General features: G+C 49.0%; 1 protein-coding gene across 1 annotated transcript; it reads left to right on the top strand.

Moving 5' to 3' along the window:
* The first annotated feature begins 425 nt into the window (after positions 1-425).
* Positions 426-15,869, top strand: ppm1j (protein phosphatase, Mg2+/Mn2+ dependent, 1J). The gene is made up of 10 exons (XM_047026597.1): positions 426-921; positions 7,744-7,858; positions 9,548-9,880; positions 10,106-10,218; positions 10,532-10,616; positions 12,929-13,047; positions 13,325-13,388; positions 13,685-13,792; positions 14,466-14,617; positions 15,620-15,869. The coding sequence occupies exons 1-10, from the start codon at positions 668-670 to the stop codon at positions 15,768-15,770; spliced, it is 1,494 nt and encodes a 497-aa protein (XP_046882553.1). The 5' UTR covers positions 426-667; the 3' UTR covers positions 15,771-15,869.
* Positions 15,870-16,129: the final 260 nt, after the last annotated feature.

The following is a 16,129-nucleotide window of genomic DNA, read 5'->3' as shown; positions in this document are numbered from 1 at the left end:
TAATTTCACTGGATAACAATTAATACATTTATTTATTATTATAAAAAATATTGAATGAATGAAAAAACTACGAAAGTCCCTTTCCTTATAAACTACCAGCATCAAATGAAACAATAATGATGTGTCAACAATAAATGACATTGTTTTAAGACGTTATAGCACAAACAAGATAATAATTCATAATAATCCAATTACATTTTTTTATTATTAATATTTTTATGGGTGCTGAGACAAAATTTAAGGTGCTTTAGCACCCCTAAAAAGAGTCTAAAATCGCCACTGCAGCATAGCCTACGGTTGACCCTGTTGCTTAAACCGCTGTACTTAGATCCTCGTCACTTAGGAGGGGGGGGCATGAACTAGCCTTATGTGAACCCAACCCGTTTCATCCCAACCCACTGACCGTCGACGATTTGCGATGCGTCCCTATCTTGAGCCAACGAAATCCCCGCCCGCGCGGAAGAACCGATTGCTTTGCTTCACGCGCTGCTGACTGGTGGTGGTGAACGGGGGTTCTGTTTTGAATGAGGAAAACACTGTCTATCAAGCGTCACATGCTGGGGCCGCGGAAGATCGCTTCCTGAAATGATCTTCGTCGTTGGTTCATCTTATTTTTCCACTGATGTTTTTGCAACTCTAGATTCTGTCATTTAACATTCATACCGCAATGATAAGCAAAGTTAAAAACGCGATGACCACGCTGGTGGGAGGAATGATGCCGCACGGCCACCACCATCAGCACGGCTCTGGGAACGTTCAGAACTGCGGTCCGGACGGTCTACCTCCACGGTTTCCCTACGGTCGACCCGACTTTCTAGACCTAACCCAGGAGCTCCTCCAATACTCGACGGAACATGCTACGCGACCGGTGCTCACGTTAAAAACGGACAGCAGGCTTCCTTGGCGGACGGGATACGCAGAGTGAGTTGATCGACATGACATCATTCATTGAATAAAAGCGATGGAACAGACAGTTGCCGATACAGCCTTATATCATAAACCTATCATGTAGCCTACGAGCACGCTGGGCGGCTGGGCATGCGATGCTATGTCGAATGTATTGAATGGCCTGTTGCTAAATTGAAATTAACATTTCCCTGTGTAACTAAACCGCTGTAGAGGCGGCAGCTGGCTTCTCTGCAGCGTAACATTACGACCCGACGGCCGGCCTCCGCTCTGCCAGTGCAATCTCGTCAAAATATTTCACTGCATTGCACAGGTTAATTCTTCCGGTACCGTTTAGTCGGTTTTCTTGTTCTAGTGGTTTGTCAGGGAGAACAGGTAGGAAATGCAGGCTAAAACATACACGAGGAACTCAAGGTCCTGCTGAAGGGGAATTGTTGAATGTCGTTGGTTGATCATAAAAAAAAAAAGATCTGAATGTTCAACTGCTTACGTTTAATTAACGAATTTCCTCAACCATTTAATGCGTCCTCGCGCATGTATGTAGACTATATGAGATTGAGAGAGATTACGAAATTCGGATTACCTTTAGACGTGAACATAGGCTACATGGTCATGTTTTTATATATATTTTTAGGACTGAAATCTGGTCAGGGGAAGAGGGGGGCTAGTGGCGAGGGTAGGGGGTACTGGTGGTTGGGGTTTGGCCATGGTGAGGGGGCTCTGAGGGGGGCAGCAGAGCTGAAGCCCCTGCTTGGGAGAAAGGTCTCTGCGTGAAGACCATCCCTCTCTGGTTGTGGAGTAACAGATGACCAACTGCTGAGTCATAGAGTCTGGCACATGGGACTGGTCAGGGGGGAGGCAGGACTTGAACTGGTGGAGGGAGGGATGGGGAGAGGAAGAGGAGAGAGAGAGGGAGAGTACAAGGGAATCTAGGGGGATGGGGGAGGGAGGGAGATGGAGAAAGGGAAAGAGGTAGGACAGGGGAAGGGAGATATGGAGTTGTATATTGAAGCAGAGAAAATGGAGGGAGGCAGAACAGATCAGGGTGAGTGAGGGAGGAATAGATGGAGATGCTCATCTCCTAGCATCCATCCTTCCCAAGGGCTTATCTGTCATGCTATATACTGCACAGTTATGAGTGGGTTATCATGTATACTGCTCAGTTATGAGTGGGTTATCATGTATACTGCACAGTTATGAGTGGGTTATCATGTATACTGCTCAGTTATGAGTGGGTTATCATGTATACTGCACAGTTATAAGTGGATTATCATGTATACTGCTCAGTTATGAGTGGGTTATCATGTATACTGCACAGTTATGAGTGGGTTATCATGTATACTGCACAGTTATGAGTGAGTTATCATGTATACTGCTCAGTTATGAGTGGGTTATCATGTATACTGCACAGTTATGAGTGAGTTATCATGTATACTGCTCAGTTATGAGTGGGTTATCATGTATACTGCTCAGTTATGAGCGGGTTATCATGTATACTGCTCAGTTATGAGTGGGTTATCATGTATACTGCACAGTTATGAGTGGGTTATCATGTATACTGCACAGTTATGAGTGGGTTATCATGTATACTGCTCAGTTATGAGTGGGTTATCATGTATACTGCTCAGTTATGAGTGGGTTATCATGTATACTGCACAGTTATGAGTGGGTTATCATGTATACTGCTCAGTTATGAGTGGGTTATCATGTATACTGCACAGTTATGAGTGGGTTATCATGTATACTGCTCAGTTATGAGTGGGTTATCATCTATACTGCTCAGTTATGAGTGGGTTATCATGTATACTGCTCAGTTATGAGTGGGTTATCATGTATACTGCTCAGTTGAGAGTGGGTTATCATGTATACTGCACAGTTATGAGTGGGTTATCATGTATACTGCACAGTTGAGAGTGGGTTATCATACAGTAAAATGGGCCATTTGAGAGTGAGTTATCCATCCTGTGACACCAGTGTATGCTGGACTCCTCTATTAACTGACAATAAATAAGAAAATAACCTACTTGAGATCATTTAGTAAAACATTTGAGATTTGATTCATTTAGAAGACTCTTTGTGATGGTGAATGACATGTTCTCCTTGTCGTTGACTGCGCCTTCAGGTCTTTGTGCTGCTAACTCCTGCAAATCATTGTCTGGAGTAACTAAGCCAGCTGTACACCTGTTCCATAACAACACGTAATATTAGCATTTACAGTGCTTTGGCTGTCGTTTCTCTCTCTCTTTTTCTTTCCTACTTTTTTCCTGCTTTCTATCTTTTGTTTGTTTTTTCTTTGTTCTCCCTCTCTCAATCCCTCTCTCTCTCCCCATACTCTCTCTCTTTCTCTCTCTCCCCATAACCTCTCTCCCTCTCTCTCTCCCCATACTCTTTCTCTTTCTCTCTCTCCCCATACTCTCTCTCTCTCTCTCCCCATACTCTCTCCCTTTGTCTCTCTCCCCATACTCTCTCTCTCTCCCACACACATAGACACTCACTCACTGGCCAAGATTATTTCCGGTCAAGTACTTTACAACAGGACCGCTGGCCCAGTAATAGAGGCCCGGTTGCTGTTGCATAACCCAGCATCTGACTCCCCCACTCTCCAGAAGCACAGTGACTCACAGGGAATAGAAGTTCTGAGGAAGATCTGTCCTGCTATCATTGTTCAGCGCTTCGTTTTCCAAATTGCACAGCAGTTAACTGATTGAGATGTTGTTGTTGCACTGCAGTGGCCAGGAGTTCAGTCTCCTAGCGATTCAGATCGATTCACAAATGTAAAAAATCTTCTTTTTTTAATAAACATTAATGGGGGATAAAAAAAATCAACAAATCGTGAATCGATTTTTATTCGAATTGTGACCCCAAAAATCCATTCGAAATGAATCGTGAGGTACCAAAAGATTCCCACTCCTACCTAGTAGTGTTGTTACTTTGCAACATGGCTTGTAAATCCAGACAGTTCCTTGACATTGACCGCCAAAAATACTATTAGAGTTGTATCTTTATCTAAACTGATCTTTGATCTTCTGCTGTACTTTCTAAAGTGACTAGGCCACACCAACATGTCCACTTTCTCACCCTGCAGTACTCTGGCGGCCATGTTGTTGTTGTTTATATTTATCTCTTCATCTTCTTACCGAGGGTTGTACTTTATTTACCAACATTTGTCTAATCTACCAACCTAACCGGTATAACCGTCACATAGAGGTTGCACATAGTTTAATCAAACATTCCTCAAACGTTTGAGAGAGGCATGTGACCCTGCCTCAGTCTGGGTCACAGTGACAAGCCCTCTGCAGAGACTCAGTATCTCACATGCAACACTTTCACTGAGCTTCCTGAATGACACACACACACTCACTGGTACCACCCTGTCTACACACACACCCACACAAACACACTGGTACCAACCTGTCTACACACACATCCACACCCACCGGTACCACCCTGTATACACACCCACCCACTGGTACCACCCTGTCTACACACACACACACACACACACACTGATACCAACCTACATACACACACAGGTACCATTCTGTCTACCCACACACAAACTGGTTTCAACCCTAGCCACCTGGGCAGGGCATACCAGCCTTAACTAGATACCAGCTCCTTACTACAAGAGAACAGCCCTGCCCACAGTCTCTTATCACATGCCACTTAAGAAGCCTCAAGGCTGTTGGGGAGGGAGAAATGTGGGCCTACTGTCAGTTCACTACCAGGGCTGTAGACGTACACTCGGCGTGGGTGGAAACATCTGCCTAGCAATGTAGCCTAGCTACATTACGCTGTCAGGCTTAGAGTATCTGTTTTTTATTGTCCCTCAATGTCTCCTTAGGTTAACCGGTGACACAGCATGTTGTTGTGTTCCACACCAACAACAACAACTTTATGACTCAGAGATTCAACAGTCTCTGAATAGTAAGAGAAACCTGTTTAGTTTACCTACAGACTCATGAGTATGAAACCACAGAGAGAGAGAGCAAGAGAGAGCGAGAGAAAGCGAGAGAGAGAGAGAGAGAGAGAGAGAGCGAGAGAGAGAGAGAGAGAGAGAGGTTAATTGTGGTTGTGAGTCGCTCGTTTCTTATTTTCAGTTCCAAGCGGAGGGTGTGACGGGAAATCGAGTGTGGCGTATTTGGTCTCTCTGGTCACTGAGATGATCGAGGAAAAACCCTGATAAAACATAGGTCACGATGCGGCATCGTCATTTCAGAAGAAAAGCAAAGTTTTGGTCTCAAATTCTCAAAAATGAGGAAGTGACTCGAGCCAGAAGCATCCTCTTTTTTAATTGTCCTTGCTGTGCGTGTGCGTGTGCGTGAGAGAGAGAGAGAGAGAGAGAGAGAGAGAGAGAGAGAGAGAGAGAGAGAGAGAGAGAGAGAGAGAGAGAGAGAGAGAGAGAGAGAGGGGAGTCAAACACACACAGACAACTCTAACAATGTCTTTCTCTGTTAGTCACATGTTGCCATATGCATGGAGCCACAGCTGAGGGTAGCTTTAACTTCTGAACACAAGTTAGGCACTTTAAAACAAGGCTGATCAGATTTAGTCTATAACTTGTCCAAACTGGCCCTCGGAATCTTGAAACTTAGATTCAAAAAACGTCAGTTGAGATGGGACTAACAGAACTCGTAACCTTATCCTTCCTGCTTTCGCATTTTAACCCCTCCACCCCTGAACCAACCAGAGATGGACAAAAGAGTTGGTCTTGCCCACGGTGCCCGCAAATATTTGCCAACGTGCTGTAAAGATAACCCTGTGTTGAGCAAGGCCTAAAAGTCCAGAGGACAGCACACTTGTAGTCCTCTCTTATCATCTACCCTAATGCACAGATCTTCTCTCTGGCTTTCACTGCAGCTTTCAACTGATTAGAAACTAGATGGCTTTTTATAATCCAGATTTGGGCAGCATTGCTAGTGTGTTAACACACTCGGCTAGCAGTCTTTAACCGACAAGCAAGTGCAACATGTTGGACTGCCAATACATGACACTCTGTCTCTCATTCGCTCTGCATCTCAATCTGCCACCCTCCCTCTTCCTCTCTCTCAGTCCCTTTGCCATCTTTTTATACTTCTTTCTTCCCACACTCCCTCTTTTTCTTTTTTTCTACACCGCCCTCCCCCACTCCATCGCAGTGGCATGATGGAGTCTCTATTAATCCTCTACACACGGGATGTTTCAGGACGCTTAAGGACAATGTCTGAAATTGTGCTTTAGATGATTTAAATCCAATGTACGATTTAAATCCAATAGTTCTATCATTGAGACTGAGAAGTGTTGCGTAACGCTCGTACATGAGTTGTCTCCCCGGGTTAGGAGGAAGTGATCAATCGTTGTACTGTAGCAGCTGTGTCATCTCAGATCTTTACACTTTGAAAGTGTAAACACTTTGAGGGTTTAGGTTTGTTGGTTTAGGTTGGTCAAGGGGCAGTTCTATGGGCGTATGTGAAGCCCTCTGTGACATGCTTGCGTGTAAAAAGGGCTATACAAATACATTTGATTTGAAAGTAAGACAGTCGGGACCAAAATACAGTTTGAACTTCTGACTCCTGATCCTTTGATCTTCTGCATGTTCCTGTGATGCTTTGGACAAAAGCAGATGTTGAATGAAGGAAATATTTTCTTAAAAGCAAAAGTGGACTGTAACACAGAGAACTGGCCTGTGTAACACAGAGAGACGTTGACTGTTAAGAGAGAAAGGGATTGTTAAACAGAGAGAAGGAGACTGTTTAGCACAGTGAAGGAGACTGTTTAACATAGAGAGAAGTGTACCTTTTAACACAGTGGGCTGTGTTAGGTGTAAGGGGGCTGCAGAGAACAGTTTAATGCAGAGCTCTCCCTCCTTACTGCAGTGGCCTGGAGTCACTTCCTCACTGCAGTGGCCTGGAGTCACCTCCTCACTGCAGTGGCCTGGAGTCACCTCCTCACTGCAGTGGCCTGGAGTCACCTCCTTACTGCAGTGGCCTGGAGTCACGTCCTTACTGCAGTGGCCTGGAGTCACCTCCTCACTGCAGTGGCCTGGAGTCACCTCCTTACTGCAGTGGCCTGGAGTCACCTCCTTACTGCAGTGGCCTGGAGTCACCTCCTCACTGCAGTGGCCTGGAGTCACTTCCTCACTGCAGTGGCCTGGAGTCACCTCCTGACAGCAGTGGCCTGGAGTCACCTCCTTACTGCAGTGGCCTGGAGTCACCTCCTCACTGCAGTGGCCTGGAGTCACCTCCTCACTGCAGTTGCCTGGAGTCACCTCCACACTCTGACTACAGTACTGAGAAGACACAGCAGCAGCTAGCGCACAGTGTGCCGTACAGGATAGACATATATCAGTATTTTTCCAAATGTTTGGATATTACTTTAAACAATAGGTTAAGATTTTTTTTAAGAATACAAAAAAGTTTCTGGGAGATACCTAGTCGAATATATTTTTGCAACCTTTTGAAACTTTTTTTTTTTTTTTTTCCTTTTTCCTTTTTCTTCCCGAAAAAGTTTTTTCTTAACCTTTTTCAATATTTTCTAAAATCTTGTAGTAGCTTATAGTTTGGTATAGGATATTATAGTGGGGAATTGTACAGTAGATTGTAGTGTGCTATACTGCAGGCCAGATCATTATAGTAAAGTCATCAATGGACTGTCATCAATTGACAGTCCATCCTAGAGCAGTACAGTACCACAGAATAGAGTGGGGTGCAGAGAGTTATGGAGTCATACATCACTGTAAAGCTGTTATCCTCCCATCATCTCCCATCTCATCAATTTACTATGACAGGAAGGTGCATTCTGTGATGACTGTGTGTGCGTGCGTGTGTGGACTCCTAGCTAACCCTTGTTCATCTCCAGGGTGATCAACGCAGGGAAGAGCATGCTGAACGAGGACCAGGCTTGCTGTGAGAAGCTGCTGATCAGGAAGACCAGCGGCAAGCAGCGCAACTCCACCATGCTGGAGGACAACGGGGTGAGGAACACGTTCTCCACGGAGAACCCTGAGGAAGCTCAGGGTTCTCTACCTCTGTCGTTCTCTATGAAGAACCGTGAGGAACACAAGGGTTCTCTACCTCTAATCGTTCTATGCCGGCAACACTGAAGAGCCGGGGGTCTCTGTACCGGGGTGAGACGGAGAATGCTGAGGAACGGTTCTGTACCAGACCTGGGGTATCATAAATCCTCATCAGGCAGAAACGAGGGAGGACATTTTTGGAACAACAAATTTGATCAGGAGCCAGATCATGTGTCTGGTGGGCTAAACTGTCAGTGGGAGGGTGTAGAGCCAGGGGACAGGACAAACCAGAGGATACAACTGAGGGAGGATAGGACTATATTATTCATACAAATATTCACAGACAGACAGATAGATATTATTACAGGCCAGATGGCCATATCACTGTTGCTGTTTCCACAAGACAAAATTCAACAAAAGAACACGCTCCCTTTCTACTCCAAATGAATGATTTCAGCAGTCAACAGTCTGCAGTCCAAGAGCCTGTCAAGCCAGCCCCTCTCAGAGCACAAACACTGCCCCCTCCCCCTCCTGCCCCCTTCTGCCCCCTACCCCTTACACCCCTCTGTCCTAAATCTATTACATAATCTCTGAGAGCTCCCCCCTCCCCCAGCCTGGTCAGAGGAGGGATAAACAGATGTCCCAGGCCTGCTCCATGCTGGTAACCGAGCTAGCGTAGCAGCAGTCCCTCCAGCTTAGCTAGCCTAGCAGCAGTCCCTCTATCTTAGCTAGCGTAGCAGCAGTACCTCTAGCTTAGCTAGCATAGCAGCAGTCCCTTCATGTTAGCTAGCCTAGCAGTAAGCCCTGAACTGTGACCCACTGAAGGGGCACTGGTGTCGCACTGCGCTACACTGCCCTCAAGGTCACTACTCCCTCTGAAGGCTTTACTGGCATACCCATTCAGGTCTATAATTCGTTGAGAGTTGAATAAACGCCTTCAGCTATATGAGGTAAAAACTTCCACGTAAATGCTTTTCTAGCACACAGGTGAAAGGGCATCTGAATCATCAGCTGGTTCCCAGTTATTATGGGATGTATGAGTATTATGGGTTACACTGTTTGCTGGGGTTACCGTGGCACTGCAATGCCTGAACTGGTATCTTCTTTCGTCCTAATCCAGCTTTGTCCTGTACCCCGGGGGCTGCTGGGACGAGAGGATTAGCTCACTGTAATTACTATGGAGCCACAATGTACAATAATCACTATGAATTACCACTGTGTGGGGCTTTACATCACCAGCTCAAAGAATACCATTAGTAATGGCTACTTTTTACTGAAGTACATGTCAGAGCCCATACTTCTTTACTTTAACTAGAGTGTAAAAGGGTAGTCAGTACTTTTACCAGAGACTTTTTAAACATGAGTATCTGTACTTCTACTTGAGTGAACGATGTGTGTGCTTTTGCCAGTCTTGCAGACAGGCTGAGCCAAACAGAAAGAAAGTATATCCTCTGCTCAACTGTTGGTCTACCTTCAAAGGATGCCACAGCAGACACACACACACACACAGAGACACACACACACACACAGAGACAAACACACACACACAGAGACACACACACAGACAAACACACACAGACAAACACACACAAGCGTACAGACAGTGTGTCCCAGTGTCCCAGTCTGACGTGTGCTATCCCTCTGCAGGACGGAACAGGGATCCCCATGTTCTACTGGGGCGTGTTCGACGGGCACGCGGGCTCCGGCGCGGCCATCGTGGCTTCCAAACTCCTCCACCGCCTGATCAGGGACCGGCTGGGCGACATCGCCCACCTGCTGGAGAACCCCACCGCTGCTCCTCCTATCTGCCTGGCAAAGAATGGGAGCCCCTACCAAGCGGACGTGAAGAAGGGGGCGGGCCAGGGCTCGGCGGAGGATGGCGACGCGGTCAGCGACGCCGCCGTCCGCTTCCACATGGAGAAGACGGTCAGTCTGGAGAGCCTGGTGATGGGAGTCATAGAGAACGCCTTCAAGCAGATGGTGAGTGTGGAGTGAGGTCTTTGTTTGCACGCGTCCGATAACGTGTTGATTTGAACTCCTTTGATCGCTGTTCATTTAGCTTTTATTCAAAGAAACGTACGAGGGGGGAGGGGGTGGGACTTGAACTTGGGATGACCTTCACTGTAATGCTCTAACCACTGAGCTCTGTGTGGAAGCTGTTTGATGACGTAGCGTGGAGGGTGACCTGCTGTGTGTGTGCTGCAGGATGAGCTGATAGAGAAGGAGAAAGCCTCCTATGCCATCTCAGGGGGTTGCTGTGCCCTGGCTGCTGTTCACCTGATGGGGAAGCTGTACGTCGCCAACGCAGGAGACAGCAGGTAGGTCACACACTGATCACACGCTGGTCACACACACTGATCACACACACTGATCACACACAAGAACCAGTATGACAACAGGACTGGTCACACTCTAAAACCAGAAGGTTTAGTGTTAATCAGAATCCAATTTCTGCCCTCTGCTGTTTACGTGGTGCAACTGCAGTGTCATTAAGCAGTGGGGCTGGAACCTTCATAAAGTGTTTCTCCCTCTTTCCCTCTCATTATCTTCCCCTCTCTCTCCCTCCATCCTACCCTCCCTCCCTCCATCCCCCTCTCTCTCTATCTTCCCTCCCTCTCTCTTTTCCCACAGAGCCATAATCATCCGCAATGATGAGGTCATCCCGATGTCCAACGAGTTTACTCCAGAATCAGAGAGGCAGCGTCTGCAGTACCTGGTGAGCTCAGAGACTCCTCCACATTACCTGTGTCTGTGTGTGTGCACGTGTGTGTCTGTGATTGTGTGTGCACGTGTGTGTCTGTGTGCACGTGTGTGTGCACGTGTGTGTGAGCGATCCAACCTCTACAGTAGTTAAATAAACAATATAACAAACTATAAAACAAACGTAACTATCCCCCCTCCCCCTCTTCCCCACGCCCCTGAGTAGCAGTGCCTGCGTCCCTGCCTCCCTACGTCCCTGCCTCCCTACGTCTCTGCCTCCCTACGACCCTGCCTCCCTACGTCCCTGCCTCCTTACGACCCTGCCCCCTACGTCTCTGCCTCCCTACGTCCCTGCCTCCCTACGTCCCTGCCTCCCTACGTCTCTGCCTCCCTACGACCCTGCCTCCCTACGTCCCTGCCTCCCTACGTCTCTGCCTCCCTACGACCCTGCCTCCCTACGTCCCTGCCTCCCTACGACCCTGCCTCCCTACGTCCCTGCCTCCCTACGTCTCTGCCTCCCTACGTCTCTGCCTCCCTACGTCCCTGCCTCCCTACGTCTCTGCCTCCCTACGACCCTGCCTCCCTACGTCCCTGCCTCCCTGCCTCCCTACGTCCCTGCCTCCCTGCCTCCCCACGTCCCTGCCTCCCTACGTCCCTATGTCCCTGCCTCCCTACGTCCCTGCCTCCCTACGTCCCTGCCTCCCTACGTCCCTGCCTCCCTGCCTCCCTACGTCCCTGCCTCCCTACGTCCCTGCCTCCCTACGTCCCTGTCTCCCTATGTCCCTGCCTCCCTACGTCCCTGCCTCCCTACGTCCCTGCCTCCTTACGACCCTGCCCCCTACGTCCCTGCCTCCCTACGACCCTGCCTCCCTACATCCCTGCCTCCCTACGTCCATGCCTCCCTACGTCCCTGCCTCCCTACGACCCTGCCTCCCTACGTCCCTGCCTCCCTACGTCCCTGCCTCCCTACGACCCTGCCTCCCTACGTCCCTGCCTCCCTACGTCCCTGCCTCCCTGCGTCCCTGCCTCCCTACGTCCCTGCCTCCCTACGTCCCTGCCTCCCTACGTCCCTACGACCCTGCCTCCCTACATCCCTGCCTCCCTACGTCCCTACGACCCTGCCTCCCTACGTCCCTGCCTCCCTACATCCCTGCCTCCCTACGTCCCTGCCTCCCTACGACCCTGCCTCCCTACGTCCCTGCGTCCCTGCCTCCCTACGTCCCTGCCTCCCCACGTCCCTGCCTCCCTACGTCCCTGCCTCCCTACGTCCCTACCTCCCTGCCTCCCTACGACCCTGCCTCCCTACGTCCCTGCCTCCCTACGTCCCTACGACCCTGCCTCCCTACGTCCCTACGACCCTGCCTCCCTACGTCCCTGCCTCCCTACGTCCCTACCTCCCTGCCTCCCTACGACCCTGCCTCCCTACGTCCCTGCCTCCCTACGTCCCTACGACCCTGCCTCCCTACGTCCCTACGACCCTGCCTCCCTACGTCCCTGCCTCCCTACGTCCCTACCTCCCTACGTCCCTGCCTCCCTACGTCCCTACGTCCCTGCCTCCCTACGTCCCTACCTCCCTACGTCCCTACCTCCCTGCCTCCCTACGTCCCTGCCTCCCTGCGTCCCTGACACTTCCTGCTCTGCCGGAGGGGGAGCGAGCGCTCTAAACCACAGCCCTGGATCGCTCACAGTCCCCTGCTGCAGCTGCTGGTTCTATTTGAGTCGAGGAGTGGGAGTCGAGCCCTGGGGGAACTCTGAAGAGACTTGTGTATTTCTGTCATTTATATAACGGTCCCCCCCCCCCGCCATCGTTTTGGTTATACAGCTGTGAAAAAGCCAATCTTAGACCTCCTTCCTGTGCTTGAGGCTGTTTTCGTTGTCTCTCTTGTACTCCTTATATACCAAATTAACTGTGGTTCTTGAACCCTCCCAGGATTCTTGGAACCTTGCCACTATCTAGTGAACCAGCTTGTGTTTCCACGAGTTTCAAGCGGGAGAGCTCTAGTCGTCGATGGGCTTGTTTTTTAGTTTGTTTATTATTTGTTCTTGTGATCGAGTGAGCACAACCCAGTCTGAGCCAACTCACGGCCTAGTTTGGCAGACTGCTTACTCTTTCTCCCGCTTCTCTTTAATCTTCACCTGCAGCTCAGGAGATTATCGAATCGTTTCCAAATATCCGGTTTCATCAACAGACCGCTGCACTCTCTTGCCTCCCAGACGATTCCCCGACTCCTCTTTTCCCTTTTTCCGACCCGTCACCGCACAGGCGCGTGTCATGTGTCTGTAAATGAAACGTCATTGTTGTGTTTGTGGTTCTGTGTGTCCCTGCAGGGCTTCCTTAGGCCAGAGCTGCTGGGTAATGACTTCACACACATGGAGTTCCCCAGGAGGATCCAACACAAGGAGCTGGGCAAGAAGATGCTGTTCAGAGACCACACCATGACCGGCTGGTAACACACCCGTCAAGCACAGAAAACACTTAACATGAGGGTACATGAGCTACCATGCATCACCACCTGCCCCTGTTCTGAGACACAAAGCTTTACTGTGGCCTCGCATCCATTACTCCAGTGGAGAGGGAGTAAACTGGTATGATAGGTAACTGAATTTATCGATTACATAAAGAGATTATGGAAAGATTGGAGTGAGGGGGGATAAAAGCGCCGTCCCATTTTTCCGTCTCCAGTTCTGCGTTAATCCTGGTTATGTGTCCCGCTGTGTTCGCAGGGCCTACAAGACCATCGTGGAGGATGACCTGAAGTTTCCTCTCATATACGGAGAAGGAAAGAAGGTGAAGTTGTTGTTCCAGATGAACATGCATCGTGCCAGGCATTTGACTGTGTATGGGCATGCAGGTGTATGTGTGTGTGCAAATGCACGTAAACCAACCCAAAACCCTATAGTGTTGGTGTATGTGTGTATGGCCGTGCAGGTGTGTGTGGATGCAGGTGTACGTGCGTGTGTGTAGCCATTATTCTTCATTGGAGAAATGTTTCCGAGTCAGGGATCCCTTTTAGGAGGATTTTCCTGGAATCCGCAGCACACCCCCAGGTACTAACCCACATTATGGTGTGTGTGTGTGTTCAGGCTCGTGTCATGGCCACCATCGGAGTTACGCGAGGTCTGGGAGATCATGAACTGAAGGTGTTTAACTCCAACATCCACATCAAGCCCTTCCTCTCCTGCTGTCCTGAGGTGAGACGTTGGTCACTGGGGTTACTCTGGTCACTGGGGTTACTCTGGTCACTCTTTGGTCACTCATTACTGCATGGTGTCAAGTGTGAGGATGTAGCCAAGGGGAACAGCTTTTTGACTGCTGATCAAGAGGTTATGAGTTCAAATCCCCCCTCTACCCGCTGTCCGCTGAATGAACACGTTGTTTTCAGGGTGCTGGTTCTACAGCCCCGGAATCCCACACTGTCAATACTGAGACAGTACAGCTCAATACAGTGAGACAGTGAAACAGTACAGCTCACTACAGTAAAACAGTGAAACAGTACAGCTCAATACAGTGAGACAGTGAGACAGTACAGCTCACTACAGTGAGACAGTACAGCTCACTAAAGCTCAATACAGTGAAACAGTACAGCTCACAGTGCAGTGGATTGAGATTTTATAACTTTTTATACATCTAGCATCCTTCATCCAAATCAACGGACTAACAAAACAAATAGTAAATGATGCAGACAATCAAGGACAAGGAGTTCACAGTTCGAATGCTATCTCAGTGGTTTGTGCCAAGGAACAGTCTCTATTTGTACCCGTTGCAGTGCAACAATAACCTCGACTACAATAAATACTAGCATACCATCTGACTGTACGTTTCTACTCCACTTCCTGAACCTCCTCACCTCCTCACCTCCTCCAGGTGAAGGTGTACGACTTGTCTGACTACAAGCATGGCCCCGATGATGTCCTGGTCATGGGCACAGATGGATTGTGGGACGTGACCACCGACAGGGACGCCGCTGATGCCGTGTCTGGCTTCCTGGCCTGCTGCGACCCCACCGACCCCCTGAGGTACAGAGTCCAGAACGTTCTACGTGTCTAACCCTGACCCATGAGGTAGAACGTCCTAGATGACTAACCCTGACCCATGAGGTAGAACGTCCTAGATGACTAACCCTGACCCATGAGGTAGAATGTCCTAGATGACTAACCCTGACCCGTGAGGTAGAACGTTCTAGATGACTAACCCTAACCCATGAGGTACAAGTCCAAAACATTCTACATTTACATTTATTCATGAGCAGACGCTTTTATCCAAAGCGACTTCCAAAAGAGAGCTTTACAAAAGTGCATAAGTCACTGATCATAATGAGATAGCCCCAAACATTGCGGGTAACCAAAACATGAAGAATACATTGTGAAAACTAAATAAGTCCCAAAGGGAAGAACCATAAGAGCATGTAGTTAAACAAGATACAATTAAACAACATGAACCTCGAAAAAGTGCAAGGGTGTACCTGCGGGGGGGAAAAGCAAGCAACAAAAATATATATTACACAACAGGTACAATAGTTTTATTCTAGATGTATAAAACTGAAACATGAGGTAGATCGTTCTACATGTCTAACCTTAATCCATGGGGTACAGACCCAGAACATTCTAAACGTCACAAATATATCTTCTTGCTGATACCTGCATGTATATGTGTGTGTGTGTGTGTGTGTGTGTGTGTGTCCATATGTAAATGCAATCCAAGCCAAGGTAAAATGTATGCGTAGTACTAATATCACCACTAGATGTCTAACTTGAACAGTTTCCTGCACTAGTCAAACTAGCTTAGTTAGAGTTAATATCGCAACAGTATATACAGTGATTCACCAGTGCTATGAGCACTAGAACTGAAAAAATGATACAGATTCATTTGTATCTCCATGGTGATATGTTAGGGAAATTGTAGGGTAAATTATATTCCCATGGTGATATGTAAGGTAAATTCCATCTCCATGGGGATGCGTACGGTTAATTCCGTCTCCGTGGTGATTCATGATGCAAACTGTATCTCCACGGTGACAGGTACACACTGGCGGCCCAAGACCTGCTGATGAGGTCACGCGGCGTGCTGAAGGAGCGGGGCTGGAGGCTGCCCAATGACAGACTGGGCTCGGGCGATGACATCACCGTGTTTGTGATCCCGCTGGCGGAACGCGAGGTGGCGGAGACATGACAGGCCGTGTCGCCCTGACAACCTAGAGAGGACACACCCGCCGTGCTCGGAGGACGGTGCTCAACGCTGCCCCCCCCCCATCACCATTTCGCCGCCCCCCCCCCCCCCATCACCATCTTGCCGCCCCCCGCCTATACCCCCTCCGTAGCGTTGGACAAGGGGGAGTGAAGACAACACCTCCCTCATGGGAAAGCCAACCGCTTGGCCCCCAACCCCCTCTGGCCCCCCTCCTCCACCTCCCCCCCCCCCCCCCCCCCCCGCCCCCCTCCGGTTTGCCCCCCCAACCTCCTCCCCCCGGCCTGCCCCCTTTCCTAACCTCCCCCAGGCTCCCTCAAACATCTTCCTGTTTGAGATTCATG

The sequence above is a fragment of the Hypomesus transpacificus genome, chromosome 9 (genome assembly GCF_021917145.1).
Source record: "Hypomesus transpacificus isolate Combined female chromosome 9, fHypTra1, whole genome shotgun sequence".
Taxonomy (NCBI): Eukaryota; Metazoa; Chordata; class Actinopteri; order Osmeriformes; family Osmeridae; genus Hypomesus; species Hypomesus transpacificus.
The sequence above is the reverse complement of the archived record's forward strand: the minus strand, read 5'-3'. Positions and strand labels throughout refer to the sequence as shown.